General features: G+C 36.1%; 1 protein-coding gene across 5 annotated transcripts in view; it reads right to left on the reverse strand.

Moving 5' to 3' along the window:
- Nucleotides 1–13492, reverse strand: part of HACE1 (HECT domain and ankyrin repeat containing E3 ubiquitin protein ligase 1) — a 122357-nt gene that overhangs the window by 100897 nt on the left and 7968 nt on the right. For all 5 annotated transcript variants that reach the window (XR_015251439.1, XM_025926119.2, XM_086707506.1 and 2 more), the window contains exons 3-5: nucleotides 12498–12587; nucleotides 11139–11243; nucleotides 4016–4091 (exon numbers count right to left, since the gene is read on the reverse strand). Coding sequence is in view for 4 of the 5 variants with exons in the window: in XM_025926119.2 (XP_025781904.1) it covers nucleotides 4016–4091; nucleotides 11139–11243; nucleotides 12498–12587 (271 nt within the window). In the remaining variant the exon portion in view is untranslated. The remainder of the gene's footprint in view (nucleotides 1–4015; nucleotides 4092–11138; nucleotides 11244–12497; nucleotides 12588–13492) is intronic.

A 13492-nucleotide genomic window follows, 5' to 3' on the forward strand; every position in this document is an offset into this window, starting at 1 on the left:
AAAGAGAAGTAACTATAACAAACTATTTGGTACTACTATAAACAGTATAAATATAATTTAAATATTAAAATACTAAAAAATGATCTAACTAAAATTACAACAACTATATTGGAAAGGTGTGACAGAAAAGTGCTCATACATGATGGGATAAAAGGAGACGGGATTGGAAAAGAGAGCAAATAACCTTATGTTCCATAAAGTCAATTGGTAATGCCTAAAACTGAAAAATCAAGAAGTAGCAACAATAGTACATTATTTAGATTTGAAGAAACTAAATTTTTATATCCATTGAAATAGTTAAGAGCTAACTACAGAGTTAACAGTTTGTAAAAGTTGGGGAGGAGAGTCAAGAGAATGTTTCCTTTTTTGGAGGGGTGTCACAATATAGATGTATATTTATTTGAAGTATAATGCCATACAATTCACATGCCATACAATCCATACAATACACAAAGTGTAAAGTATACACTTTAGTGTATACTAAAGTATACACCTTAGTGGTTTTTAGTGTATTCACAGAGTTGTGCAATCATCATCACCACAATCAATTTTAGAACATTTTCATTTCCCCAAAAAGACACCCAGTACCCATTAGCAGTCACTACCCATTTCCTCCTTTTCCTGAGATAGACAGGTAAGATACAGGTCTCACCCTGATTTTGTCACCTGGGTGAAATAAGTCAACACTGCCTTCAGTATTTTTTACTAATGTTCTTTGCTTTGCTCTCATAGACGTCTGTTAGAGGCAGTGAATTGTCAGACAGTGGTTGGGGGATGCTATAGGCGACATAATCAAACAAATATTCCATCACTCCTATTGCCTCACTTTTATAATTTTGCTGAGTTTGGAACAAACCAACTCAGTTTAATTACCTCACCCCTAACAGCAATATGTGTAAGGCAGGGAAAAGTCTACAAAATCCTGCCATGATTTTATGGTGGGTACTGAGTGACAGAGTTTTTGCACACACTAATACTTTGAATTGCTCTTTTGTTTGACACTACCCCAGGCCACCCTTAACAATGTGCCTTGGCAATATTCAGGAAGGCTGAGCACAAAATGTACTTCATTCAAAAAGTGGTGGAAGAGTGATTTTGAAGATGAAGGTGGGAAGGGCAGGATATCTACTACAGAATGTTCCTTGAGCACATAATCTTGAGAAAAAAGTACATACGGTAGCTAAAGGTCTGGAAAGTGATCCCTGTAACTATCCATGCCAAAGACCTTTGGGAAGTTTCCATGAACCCCCAGGGGTACCTGAACACCAGTTAAGCTCACCACTCTAATGTAGCGTGCTTTCATCTCTAAGCCTTCATCAGTCTATTCCATTGAGTCAAAACTCTCTTCCCCACCCCCTCTCTCAACCCCACAACCGCGACATTCACCAGTCTAACTTCTGTTGGTCCTTCTGGACTTAGCTCATGTGGTATGTCCCTGGGATACGTCTTCCAATGTCCCAAGTGATGATGGGGCCCCTGCTAGGACTTCCATAGCATCTCCCTTTTCTATGTTGACATTCATTACACTGTGTTACCACTGCCTGTTAACTTTCCTGTCTTCCTTAGAAGTTTGGGGACAACAAGGACCAGTCAGTCATATTCATGGCTCTATCCCACAATATCAAAGTGCCCAGCACACAGTAGGTATTCAAGAAACTCCTGGTGAAAGAGCAAATGAATGAAGAAATATGATAAGTCTTTTGTGAGGGTAACCAGCCTAGAAAGCACACAGTCAACAGTTCTCTCCTTTTGTAAGAAAAGTCTTGGGGCTCTTGGCTCCTCATACAAGGTTTCTTCCAACTCAGGAACCCTTGGCTTTACTGTCCCATGTATTTGCTGGCAACTACTCAGTTCTGCAGCAACATTTTCACCAGCCCAGCTTCCTTCAACTGATGGAGTCAAGTGGCCCAGCTGTTGAATTAATTCCATCATGGTGGTCTGGGCCTAGGCAGAATCATGGTTCATGGCCAGAATAGTTTCCAAGAGGAGGAGGCACACTATACCATTCAGGGCCACAGGAGAGAATATTAAGGTTGGTCCCAGTCAGAAAGAGTGCAGAGACTATTTTTCTACCACAAGCTTTGTAGACTCTTTTGACTCTTTAAATATATGCACAAGGGCACCTGGGTGGCTCAGTCGGTTGAGCATCCGACTTTGGCTCAGGTCATGATCTCCCAGTTCGTGGGTTTGAGGCCCGTGTCAGGCTTTGTGCTGACAGCTCAGAGGCTGGAGCCTGCTTCAGACTCTGTGTCTCCCTCTCTCTGCCTCTCTCATGTTCACGCTCTGTTTCTCTCTCTCTCTCTCAAAAATAAACATTAAAAAATTTTTTTAATATATGCACTAATAATTTTTTAAGTAAAAATTTGATTTTTAAAACTTTTCTACTCTACCTTCCTTAAAGTTCAGGAGTGGGAAATTAGCAGATAAAAACTTATGTGATTAAACAGATTATGTTAACACTGAACATCTTAACTTGCCTATATTAGATAGTGTCCTAAGGACAGGTCTACGTCATTGCCATAGTTTTATAATACCCAAATGGTAGCTACCATATCACTAAGCATCTTGTAGATATTCAGACTACAGTTTTTCTTTATAGACGGCGTTATGTTGTTAATATATAACAAAATCTGAATTATCACAGGAATTGTGGGTTCCACATAATAATCATGATTGAGCTTATTCTTTACCTTTAGTAAGTCATTCACAGAATAAAGTAAATCTTAGGCAAGCTGTTTGTTATGGCCCAGTACCCCCTACCTTCAAAAATATTTTTAATCAGAAAGGTCTTAAAAACTGGCATGGTATGTAAATACTCAATATTCTTCTTTATCCACAAATTAAAAGATTTAGAATCTACAAAACACTACCAAAATCATTAAAAAAAAAATTTTTTTTTTCAAACCAAGAAACAGACTCTTAACTATAGAGAATAAATTGATGGTTACCAGAGGGGAGGTGGAGGGAGCAATGGATGAAATAGGGGGTGGGAATTAAAACACACACTTATCATGGTAAGCACTGAGTAACATATAAAGTTGTTGAATCACTATACTGTGCACCTGAAATTAATATAATGCTGTATGTTGACTGTATTGAAATTAAAAATAAAAACTGAATAGAAAGGATTCTGACCATCAACTTAATTAATACCATCACCTCATATATAGGAAGGTAAAATTTGATATATAAAATTTAACATCTGTCACAACTTCAAAACAATTTTTCAATAATCACATAATTCTATTTTATCTCAACGTCTAAAATGAATAATGTTCCACTAATGAAAATGATTAAAATTTTTTATTTCATGTACAGAACTATTGAATCACTACATTATATACCTTCAACTAATAAAACACTGCATATTAACTACACTAGAATAAAAATAAAAATAAATAAATTTTTAAAAATTTTTGGATTTCAACAATCTTTTCAGAAATATCCCACACCACCTCCCTATAACATCTATATGGATCAAAAACATATTAACTTATGTGACATAGCAAAATGGATAAAAATTCTAGCATAGGTAAGATATAAACAAGTCTAAAAGGATATAGGCCAAAATATTAACAGTGATTATCTCTGAGTGCACAGGATACAGTGAGTGATCATTCCATTCATTGTCTTTTTTTTCCTTTCTGCCTAGCCATCCAATTTTCCTACCATGTACATATTAAAATATTTTAAAGGACCTAATAAAAAACAGCTCTCCTATGAAGAAGGAGCAGAGATGCCCCTAAGAAGAGTACTGAAAGTCAGTGACAAAAGCTAGAAGAATAAGCCTTCAAAATAAGTGAAAGGTCACAAACAAAAAGGAGATAGGAGAAACAAAGTGAAACGTAACTTCTCTTAATACAGAGAATCAGGTCTCAAATCATTCTGTATCTTCTTCATGAACACCAAGAAGTAACTTGCAGAAACACTTGTACTGCACTTTGCATTACTATCACCTTCAATATCATTTTCTAAAAGTATTTTAAAATTCTCAGATAAAATTCTTAGCACTTACTGCTGTAAGGCCTTCATTATTACAAATGTTGACATCAGCACTGTATTCTAATAATTTACTCATGCATTTCTTCTGCCTGAAAAGAAAAAAAGACACAGATAACTGGTACAAGAAAAATAAGTAAATGACTATTATTTTATTGAAATACTGACTACACTCAACATTAGTTGGTGGCAAATATTAATCTGTCTCTTTTTAAATAAACACTATAACTTATGAAATAAAATGAAAAATTGTTTCTATAATTCAAGATAATAGGATAAAGAAAACGTACAATGAGGTTTTCGTGTCATTAAGACAAATTTATCATTCAAAATGCTAAGGAAAACGGGACGCCTGGGTGGCTCAGTTGGTTAAGCGACCAACTTCAGCTCAGGTCATGATCTCACAGTTTCTAAGTTCGAGCCCGCGTCAGGCTCTGTGCTGACAGCTCAGAGCCTGGAGCCTACTTCAGATTCTGTGTCTCCCCCTCTCTCTACCCATCCCCTACTCATGCTCTGTGTCTATCTCTCAATAATAAATAAATGTTAAAGTAAATCAATAATTTTTTTTTTAAATGCTAAGAAATTTCTACTGTTGACTGAACACTTGGAATAGTAACCTTCCTCAGAAATATAAGACAATGGGGGGTGGGGCGCCCGGGTGCCTCAGGTGATTAAGCGCCTGACTTCGGCCTAGGTCATGATCTCACCATTCCCAAGTTCGAGCCCTGCATCAGGCTCTGTGCTAACAGCTCAGAGCCTGGAGCCTGTTTCAGATTCTGTGTCTCGCTCTCTCTCTGACCCTCCCCTGTTCATGCTCTGTCTCTCCCTGTCTCGCTCTTTCTCAAAAATAAACATTAAAAAAAATTTTTTTTAAAGAAATATAAGACGGGGCGCCTGGGTGTCTCAGTCAGTTGAGCGTCGGGACTTTGGCTCAGGTCATGATCTTGCAGTCCATAAGTTCGAGCCCCACGTCCTGCTCTATGCTGATGGCTCAGACCCTGGAGCCTGCTTCAGATTCTGTGTCTCCCACTCTCTCTCCCCCTCCCCCCCCCTCTCAAAAATAAAGTTTTAAAAAAATTAAATAAATATAAGACAATGAAAGTCAATGTTCTAGTATCCTACATTCTTGATTACAAGATATTTAAAAGTTAATACTTAGATGAGTTATAAGAACATAACTATAAAATTAATGAAGTGCATATCTATGCATCACCCTACCTATTTCATTTCTTTTTTTTGTTATTTTTACTGTGGAAAAATACACAGAACCTAAAATTTGTCATCTTAACCATTTTTAAGTTACATTTCAAGGGTATGAAGTACATTCATATTACTGTGCAACCATCACCACCATTCAAGCACAGAACTTTTTTCATCTTGCAAAACTGAAACTCTATACCCATTAAACAGTAACTTTCCATTTCCTCTCCCCCTAGCCTCTGGCAACCACTATTCTACTTTATGTCTCTACAGTTTATCTAAGTACCTCATAAAACTGGAATCAGACAGTGTTTGTCCTTTTGTGATTGGCTCATTTCACTTAGCATAATGCCCTGAAGGTTCATCCATGTTGTAGCATAAGTCAGAATTTCCTTCCTTAAGGCTGAATGATATTCCATTGTACATATCTGCCACATTTTGCTCATCTATTCATCCATCAATGGATACTTCGATTGCTTTCATTTTAGCTAATGCTGCTATGAACATGGGTGTACAAATACTTCTTTAAGACCCTCCTTTCAATTTTATTGGATATATACTGAGAAGTGGGATTTTTGGATCACATGGTAATTCTATTTTTTTTTTTTTTTTTTTGAGCACCCACAAAATTGTTTTTCAGGCCATCTATACCATTTTTTTTTAATGTTTATTTATTTTGAGAGAGAGAAAGAGAGAGAAGGGGCGGAGAGACAGCACAGAGAGAATCCCAAGGAGGCTCTGCACTGTCAGCACAGAGCCCCACATGGGGCTCAATCTCACAAACCATGAGATCATGACCTGAGCCAAAACCAAGAGTCGGATGCTCAACTGAGCCACCCAGGTGCTTCAAAGATTTTTTTTTTCATTTTTTTTGAAGTTTACTTATTTATTTTGAGAGACAAAGAGCAAGGAGGGAGGAGCAGAGAGAGAGGGAGAAAAAAGAATCCCAAGCAGGTTCTGCACTGTCAGTGCAGAGCCTGATGCAGGGCTTAAACTCACGAACCATGAGATCATGACCTGAGCTGATACCAAGAGTCAGACGCTTAACTGACTGAGCCACACAGGTGCCCCTACATTTGTACCATTTTACAATCCCACCAACAATGCATAAGGGTTCCTTTTCTCCACATCCTTGCTCACACTTGCTATTTTCTGCTTTTTTTTTTTTGATAGCCATACTAATGAGTTTGAGTTGGCACCTCACTGTAGTTCTGATTTGCATTTCCCTAATAATTAGTGATATTGAGCATCTTTTAACGTTCTTATTAGCCATTTGTAGATCTTCTATGTAGAAATATCTGTTTAAGTCCTCTGTCCTCTTATGAACTGCCTATCGATTTCATTTTGCTCACAATGTTTACTCTTAGCCTGATCCATTCCCAGTGACTATTCAATCTCCATTTCCTCTTCACTAAAGAATGAAAATTCATGCTTTAGAAACCAAAAGTGATGCACACACAATATATTTATAATACACATTTTATACCCACACATACACACACACATATATATATGCTTGACAATGCTCAGCACTAAATTAACGAAATAAGATATAATCCATAGCATGAAGAAGTTTATGATCTGGTTGAATGAACAATTATACATATAAAAAATATGTAACAGTGTACACATAATAGCATATTATATACTATATGTCATATGTAATATAATATATATATAGTATTAACATTAGTATACTACATATATAATGCTGTATATGATATATACAAAGTATATAATATATAGAGTATGTATATGTATATATTATTATTTACTCAATTATATCATAAATTTCTTCATGCCTTAGACTGTATATTTCTTAAATAAACTCAAAAAGCACAGCTAGGTGCTCTCAATGAACCTCAATAAAACGATTAATTGATTAATTATTCAATCTTATTTCTAAGTTTACAGCCAAGCTTTTTATTAACTGAATAAATATTTTTTTAACAGAGAACAAATTACTTTTCTTGCTTTGGTTTCTGTATCTGAAATGAAGTTAAATGTTATTTAAAATCAGCATTATAATCAAAGAAAAGAAAGAAAGTTCTGAGTAAACTTGTAAGTTCAAACATTTACAAAGTTCCTTTATCTAACACATTGTTATGAAAATCTTAGGAAATAAATCCTCCATAATCCTAAGACAACAGACCAGATAGTCTCATTAAAATGAATACATTGTTGGTGCGCCTGGGTGGCTCAGTCAGTGAAGCGTCTGACTTTGGCTCAGGTCATGATCTCATGGTTCCCAAGTTCAATCCCCGCATCGGGCTCTGTGCTGAGAGCTTAGAGCCTGGAGCCTGTTTTGGATTCTGTATCTCCCTCTCTCTCTCTGTCCCTCCCCCGCTCACACTCTGTGTCTCTCTCTCAAAAATAAATAAACATTAAAAAAATGTTTTTATGAATACATTGTTTAAAATGTGTGTGTGTGTCTGCGTGTCTGACTGTCTATACCCATATTGCTGGATTTCTAAAACATCTTCAAGCTGTCTTAGACCACTGGCCTATTGACAAAATAAACACTTCCATGGGAATGGGCCAGGGAAACAGTCTCAAGGAGGTGTTGGGGGGGGGGGGGTTGTTGATGAAGAAAAACAGCAATCCATAATGCTCCCCTTCAAAAATGAATTGCCAAAGAGTAATATGAGAGGAATTATGTTTTCTTACTTAACAATCATTATTGCTACTTTCCAGAATCTCAGTAAGTCAAAACAACCCACTAAATGAGCACCAATTTTGCCAAGAATTAGACCTAAAATATTAATTAACACACAGGCTCTGCCCTTTATGAGCTCACAACACAGCCCAAAAAAATAAAGAGAAAAAATTGTATTTCAAATCTGAGCAACATGCAACCTAAGAATTCCCAACAATTTTGAAGTCTTCTCTTTTAATAATCTCATATAATCATGAGCAACCCTGGATCCTCCTGTACAGGAAGCAACTATTTTCCAGCCCCAATATTGCAATAATTATAGGAAGCTTATGGTAACCCAAATGACACAAAGACCAATCATCCAAGTGGTCTGTGGTAGCTTAATGGGTCTTCTACTAGAAAGGAGGGCAATTCAGTACTAATGTACCCAGCACCACTGGTTACAGAGAGGACTGCTAAAGCAGGCCAAGAGAATTATACTACTCATCTGACGATAACTGAGGGAACAAAACAAAAAAGTAAACCCCAAAAACAGACGTATGAGCAAAAGGCAAAGACTTCTGCTTCAGTCTAGACAAATCTGAACTCGAAGAAATTGTAATAAAAAGTTATTTTTGAAAACAGCAGCAGCTACAGGAAGTAACATGCATTCAAGTCACTCAGCAAACATTTACGGAACAAGTCTAAAATGTACAAGGTACCCAGTAATAAAAAAGAAAGTAGTTAAGTATTAAATATCAAAATTAATCTTCACAGAAATAGAAAGGCATCCAAATCAGATGTCATGTTAGGGTTACAAACTCTTCTTATTCCTTCTCTCCTCACGGATTTGCCATGTGAATCAAGTAATTTCTGTTGTATTTCTTCGTCTTTTAAACTTAAAGCTCTCCAACTTAAATGTTTCCACACATCCCCCCAGCAAAAAAGATAAATATGTGAGGTGTTAATGATGGATGTGTTAACTAAATGAAAGGAATCCTTTCACGATGCATAGATCTACCAAATTATCATGACGTACACTTTAAATATCTTACAATTTTGTTAGTTATACCTCAACAAAGCTAGGGGAAAAAAAAAAGTAACGGTCTCCTAAATGACTTAGGTCTCTGACTACAATGGCAGTAGACATTTTATCCCCAGTGTGTAATGATGTGTCCTCTCACTTACAGTTGTTGAGATAGAGTACTGAGATATTTTTTTATTTGTAATTTTTTTTTTTTTTTTGAGAGAGAGAGAGAGAGAAAGAGAGCAGGGGAGGGGCAGAGAGGGAGGAAGAGAGAGAATCCCAAGCAGGCTCTGCTCTGTCAGAATAGAGTCCTAGGCAGGATTTGATCTCACAAACTGCAATATCATGACCTGAATCGAAATTAAGAGTCAATGGACATTTAACCGACTGAGCCACGTAGGTACCCCTTAATGTGTAATTTTTTTAAAAGAGCTTTGTTACTATCCCACCAACACCTGGGATAATGTATCCAGATCTGACATCAATTCAGCAAGGAATGAATTCAACAAGATCTATGACCTTGAGTGTGACACCCTACAAACATATCTAATGTGGCTAATTATTATAAAAACAGCTCTTTGATCAGCACACTGTTACCTACCAGAACAGTGGACAACTAGTTCACATGCTAAATCAGGAACTGGAACAGAACAGTCAGTGTCAAAGGACCATGCCTTCCCCTGGTCCAACCTAGACGTCACTATGATTTTTGTATTTTTGGTTCCACTTTAATCCTTTATATGCAAAAATTTAGTCTCAGAATGATGCAGTGTACAATTTTAGCCCCATATCTATCTCAGTTAGGCAGCTACCTCAACTACCTCAAATCCCAGATCAAAAGAGGAAACAAAAATATTTTCAAGAGTAATCAAAGAGACACATGGGAATAAACTTTATAGCGTTTGAAACATGTTTATAAATGTAAATTCCTCAAGTCCTGAGTCAAAACTACTTTTTTTCATTTTAAACATAATTTCAGCCATTTGATATGGTTTTGCAGTCCAAGAGAATTTTAAGAAGTAAAAAACAGTGGTAAAGGCAGACACAAAGATGTGACATCTGAAATTTTCAACAACAAAAAAAGGAAAATGAAAACCATAAAAAGTATAGTAAGGTTTAAAATAGCACATAATAGGGGCGCCTGGGTGGCTCAGTCGGTTAAGCGGCCGACCTCGGCCCAGGTCATGATCTCGCGGTCCGTGAGTTCAAGCCCCGTGTCGGGCTCTGTGCTGACAGCTCAGAGCCTGGAGCCTGTTTCAGATTCTGTGTCTCCCTCTCTCTGGCCCTCCCCCATTCATGCTTTGTCTCTCTCTGTCTCAAAAATAAATAAAAATGCTAAAAAAAATAAAATAAAAAAAATAAATAAAATAGCACATAATAACATAAAGATGTTCATAATGATGACCAAAGTTATCCAAAAAAGGCAAAAATATATTTACATTTTGGAAATACTAGTTTTATAATGGGAATAAATTTATTTAATAAAAAATTCAAAAGGAAGGCTAGTAAACACATTATTTATTCAGAAAGCTTTTTGTCGGGGCGCCTGGGTGGCGCAGTCGGTTAAGCGTCCGACTTCAGCCAGGTCACGATCTCGCGGTCCGTGAGTTCGAGCCCCGCATCGGGCTCTGGGCTGATGGCTCAGAGCCTGGAGCCTGTTTCCGATTCTGTGTCTCCCTCTCTCTCTGCCCCTCACCCGTTCATGCTCTGTCTCTCTCTGTCCCAAAAATAAATAAACGTTGAAAAAAAAAAAATTTAAAAAAAAAGAAAGCTTTTTGTCATAATTAAAAGAAAACACAACTTTTGGCACTGAAATGAGTTAGCTAGCCTCACTTAGAAAGCTGACTATAGGACAGCCCATTCTCAAAAAATTATAAATAAGCTAGGTACAATATATTTACTCTATCTTTAATTTCATTAATAAAACTAACTAAACAAGTAATTTGGAAAATAAGGTATGAAATTAGACACAGGAAAAAATTATCAGGAAAAGGGATACCAAAACAAAGAGGTGACAACTCTGCTTTTCAGAAAATAAAATGTCATTATAATACAAGTAAAAATGAACCTCAACAAGAATATTTTCAAGAAAAAATATTAGTAAACAATGTAATAAATTATTAAATACGATAGTTCTTTAAAAATTGAATATAAGACCCACAACCCACTTTCCAAGGCAAATAATGGTCAAAAGACAAAATCATCAAGAGTGCCTTGAATACTGTTAGACATAACTGATAATGCAACTTAAGCTCCTCAAGGAAACAAAATATTTACCCATTTCGAGCTGCCAAATGAAGGGGCGTACAGCCTGAAATATCTTGATAGTTAGGATTCGCTCCTTTCTTTAAGAGCAGAACCAAGCATTCCACCGATCCACAACTAAAACAGTTATTAAAAACAGTTCAGATACATTCAATGAATAGCCACAGTTGACATAACTTAATTAAAAAACAAAAAGCTCTAGTAAACACATTATTTTTGAGGTCCATTATTAACTTACAATTTGATTTAACTTCCGTCACAAATAGTAAATATCCTCTACTTTCAAGATGGTACATTCTACTATGAAAGCTACGAAGATATTCAAATAAATCAAAATAAAGTATTAATACACACAAAAAAACCACATAGTACTTCCAGAAGCCAAATTTATAATGAAAAATTAATTTTAACACATTTACCTAACTCTTGAAAGGAAGTTAGATGTCAACTAATTGAGTGATTGATTACATACTTGAAGACTATGGATAAAAATCATTCTCAGACCTAAGTAAAAAATATAAAGCCAATGGCTCTGTGAGCAGTTAACATATAAAATTTCATACTGGTAGGATAAGAAAAAGATTACAGTGAATATAACCTTTTTTTTCCTTTTCAAATTTTTATTTAAATTCTAGTTAACAGTGCAATATGGTTTCAGGAATAGAACTCATTGATTCATCACTTACATATAACACCCAGTGCTCATCATTACGGAAGTGTCCTCCTTAATACCCATCACCCATCTAGCTCTTCTCCCACTGATCTCCATGTCCCACAGTTTGTTCTCCATCATTAAGACTCTTATGATCTGTTTCCCTCTCTCTCTTTTTTCCCCTTCCATATGTTCATCTGTTTTGTTTCTTAAATTCCATTTATGAGTGAAATCATGTGGTATTTGTCTGTCTCTGACTGACTTATCTGGCTTATAATACACTCTAGCTCCAGCCACATTGCTGCAAATGGCAAGATTTCATTATTTTTGATGACTGAGTAATATTCCATTGTATATATATAACACACCTTCTTTATCCATTCAAGAGTCGATGGACATTTGGGGTCTCTTCATAGTTTGGCTATTGTTGATAGTGCTGCTATAAATAAGTGAATGTACCCTCTTAAATACATCCAGGAAAGGCAACCTACTGATCTGATCTAAAACAAGCTAAGACAGTAGATGTGAGACTTGAGTCTGATCTCAAGGTTATCTAGAGAAAGAATACAAACATAGCATACTATGCTCTAAACAGAATAAAGAACCATTCAGCAGCCTATTCTCATCTTTCCCCAAAACTACTGTAGGATAACAATGATCCAAAGCTTACTGATCATTACTCTAGATCAGACTTTAATCCACAATATCTTTTTTCTTACTTTGCTGCAATGTGAAGCAAGCTTCTTTTCACACGTCCAAATGCATAATTGACATCAAACCTCGAATTTGATAGTAGCTCAGAAACAGACCTACACCAAAAGAAAATTAGTAAGAGTCAATATGTTAAAAAACGTACTTGTAAAAACATAGTAACTCAAGTTAATAGCTCTTCAGTTACTCTTAACAATTATCCAAAAAGCTCTGTCCCACAACAACCAAGAAACAAAGCACTATTCTCTAAGCATAGCATGGTAGCCAGCAACATTTTATCCAAAAACCAACTGCACTGACCTATAAACTGGTGTTGAAGGTTTCTTCATCTGCTGATCTGTATCATCTGCTCTGAGGAAACCTAAATTGGCTTCAGTTCTCCCTAGATTCTTAAGAAAGACTCTTGGGCTGGCTAATCCCCTTGCAAAAAGTATGGCTTATCTGTATTAATCATAGCCAAATAAGAAAAATCAGATTAAAATATGTTTTAGTTGCATAAGACAGGAAGTTTAAAGCAAAAAATTATTTACATTGTAAACTACTGCAAAATAGTTCCCTTGTCACTTTCTTATTACACCAAACTATCCAATGGCTAACCACAGCAGAAATGTCTGCTACAAGTGTAAACATCTCAACATCTAGTCAGATAACTGTGTCTCATATGCACCAAATAAAAAGAACATCAAAGTAGAACATTAGGGAAGTAAGTTGTCCATCAGCCCTAACCTTTTGCTATAAAGATCAGTAGTGACTTCTAACTGAACCCATCACAGTGTTTTTCTGTCAGTGACCAACCAAATACCTGACTTAATAGCTGACAATTCATTCAGAAAATCTCTTACCATAGAATTTTACAGGTGATACGGATCTTGGAAAATTTTGGTTTTTATTTCACAGACAGTAAATTATAACAGAGGTTAAACAACATGCCCCAGGACAACATCTATGTCCAAACCGTGTGTGTAGGTTTGTGTGTGTGCATGTAAGTGTACACAACATTTAG

The sequence above is a fragment of the Puma concolor genome, chromosome B2 (genome assembly GCF_028749965.1).
Source record: "Puma concolor isolate L17-30 chromosome B2, mPumCon1.1.hap2, whole genome shotgun sequence".
NCBI lineage: Eukaryota > Metazoa > Chordata > Mammalia > Carnivora > Felidae > Puma > Puma concolor.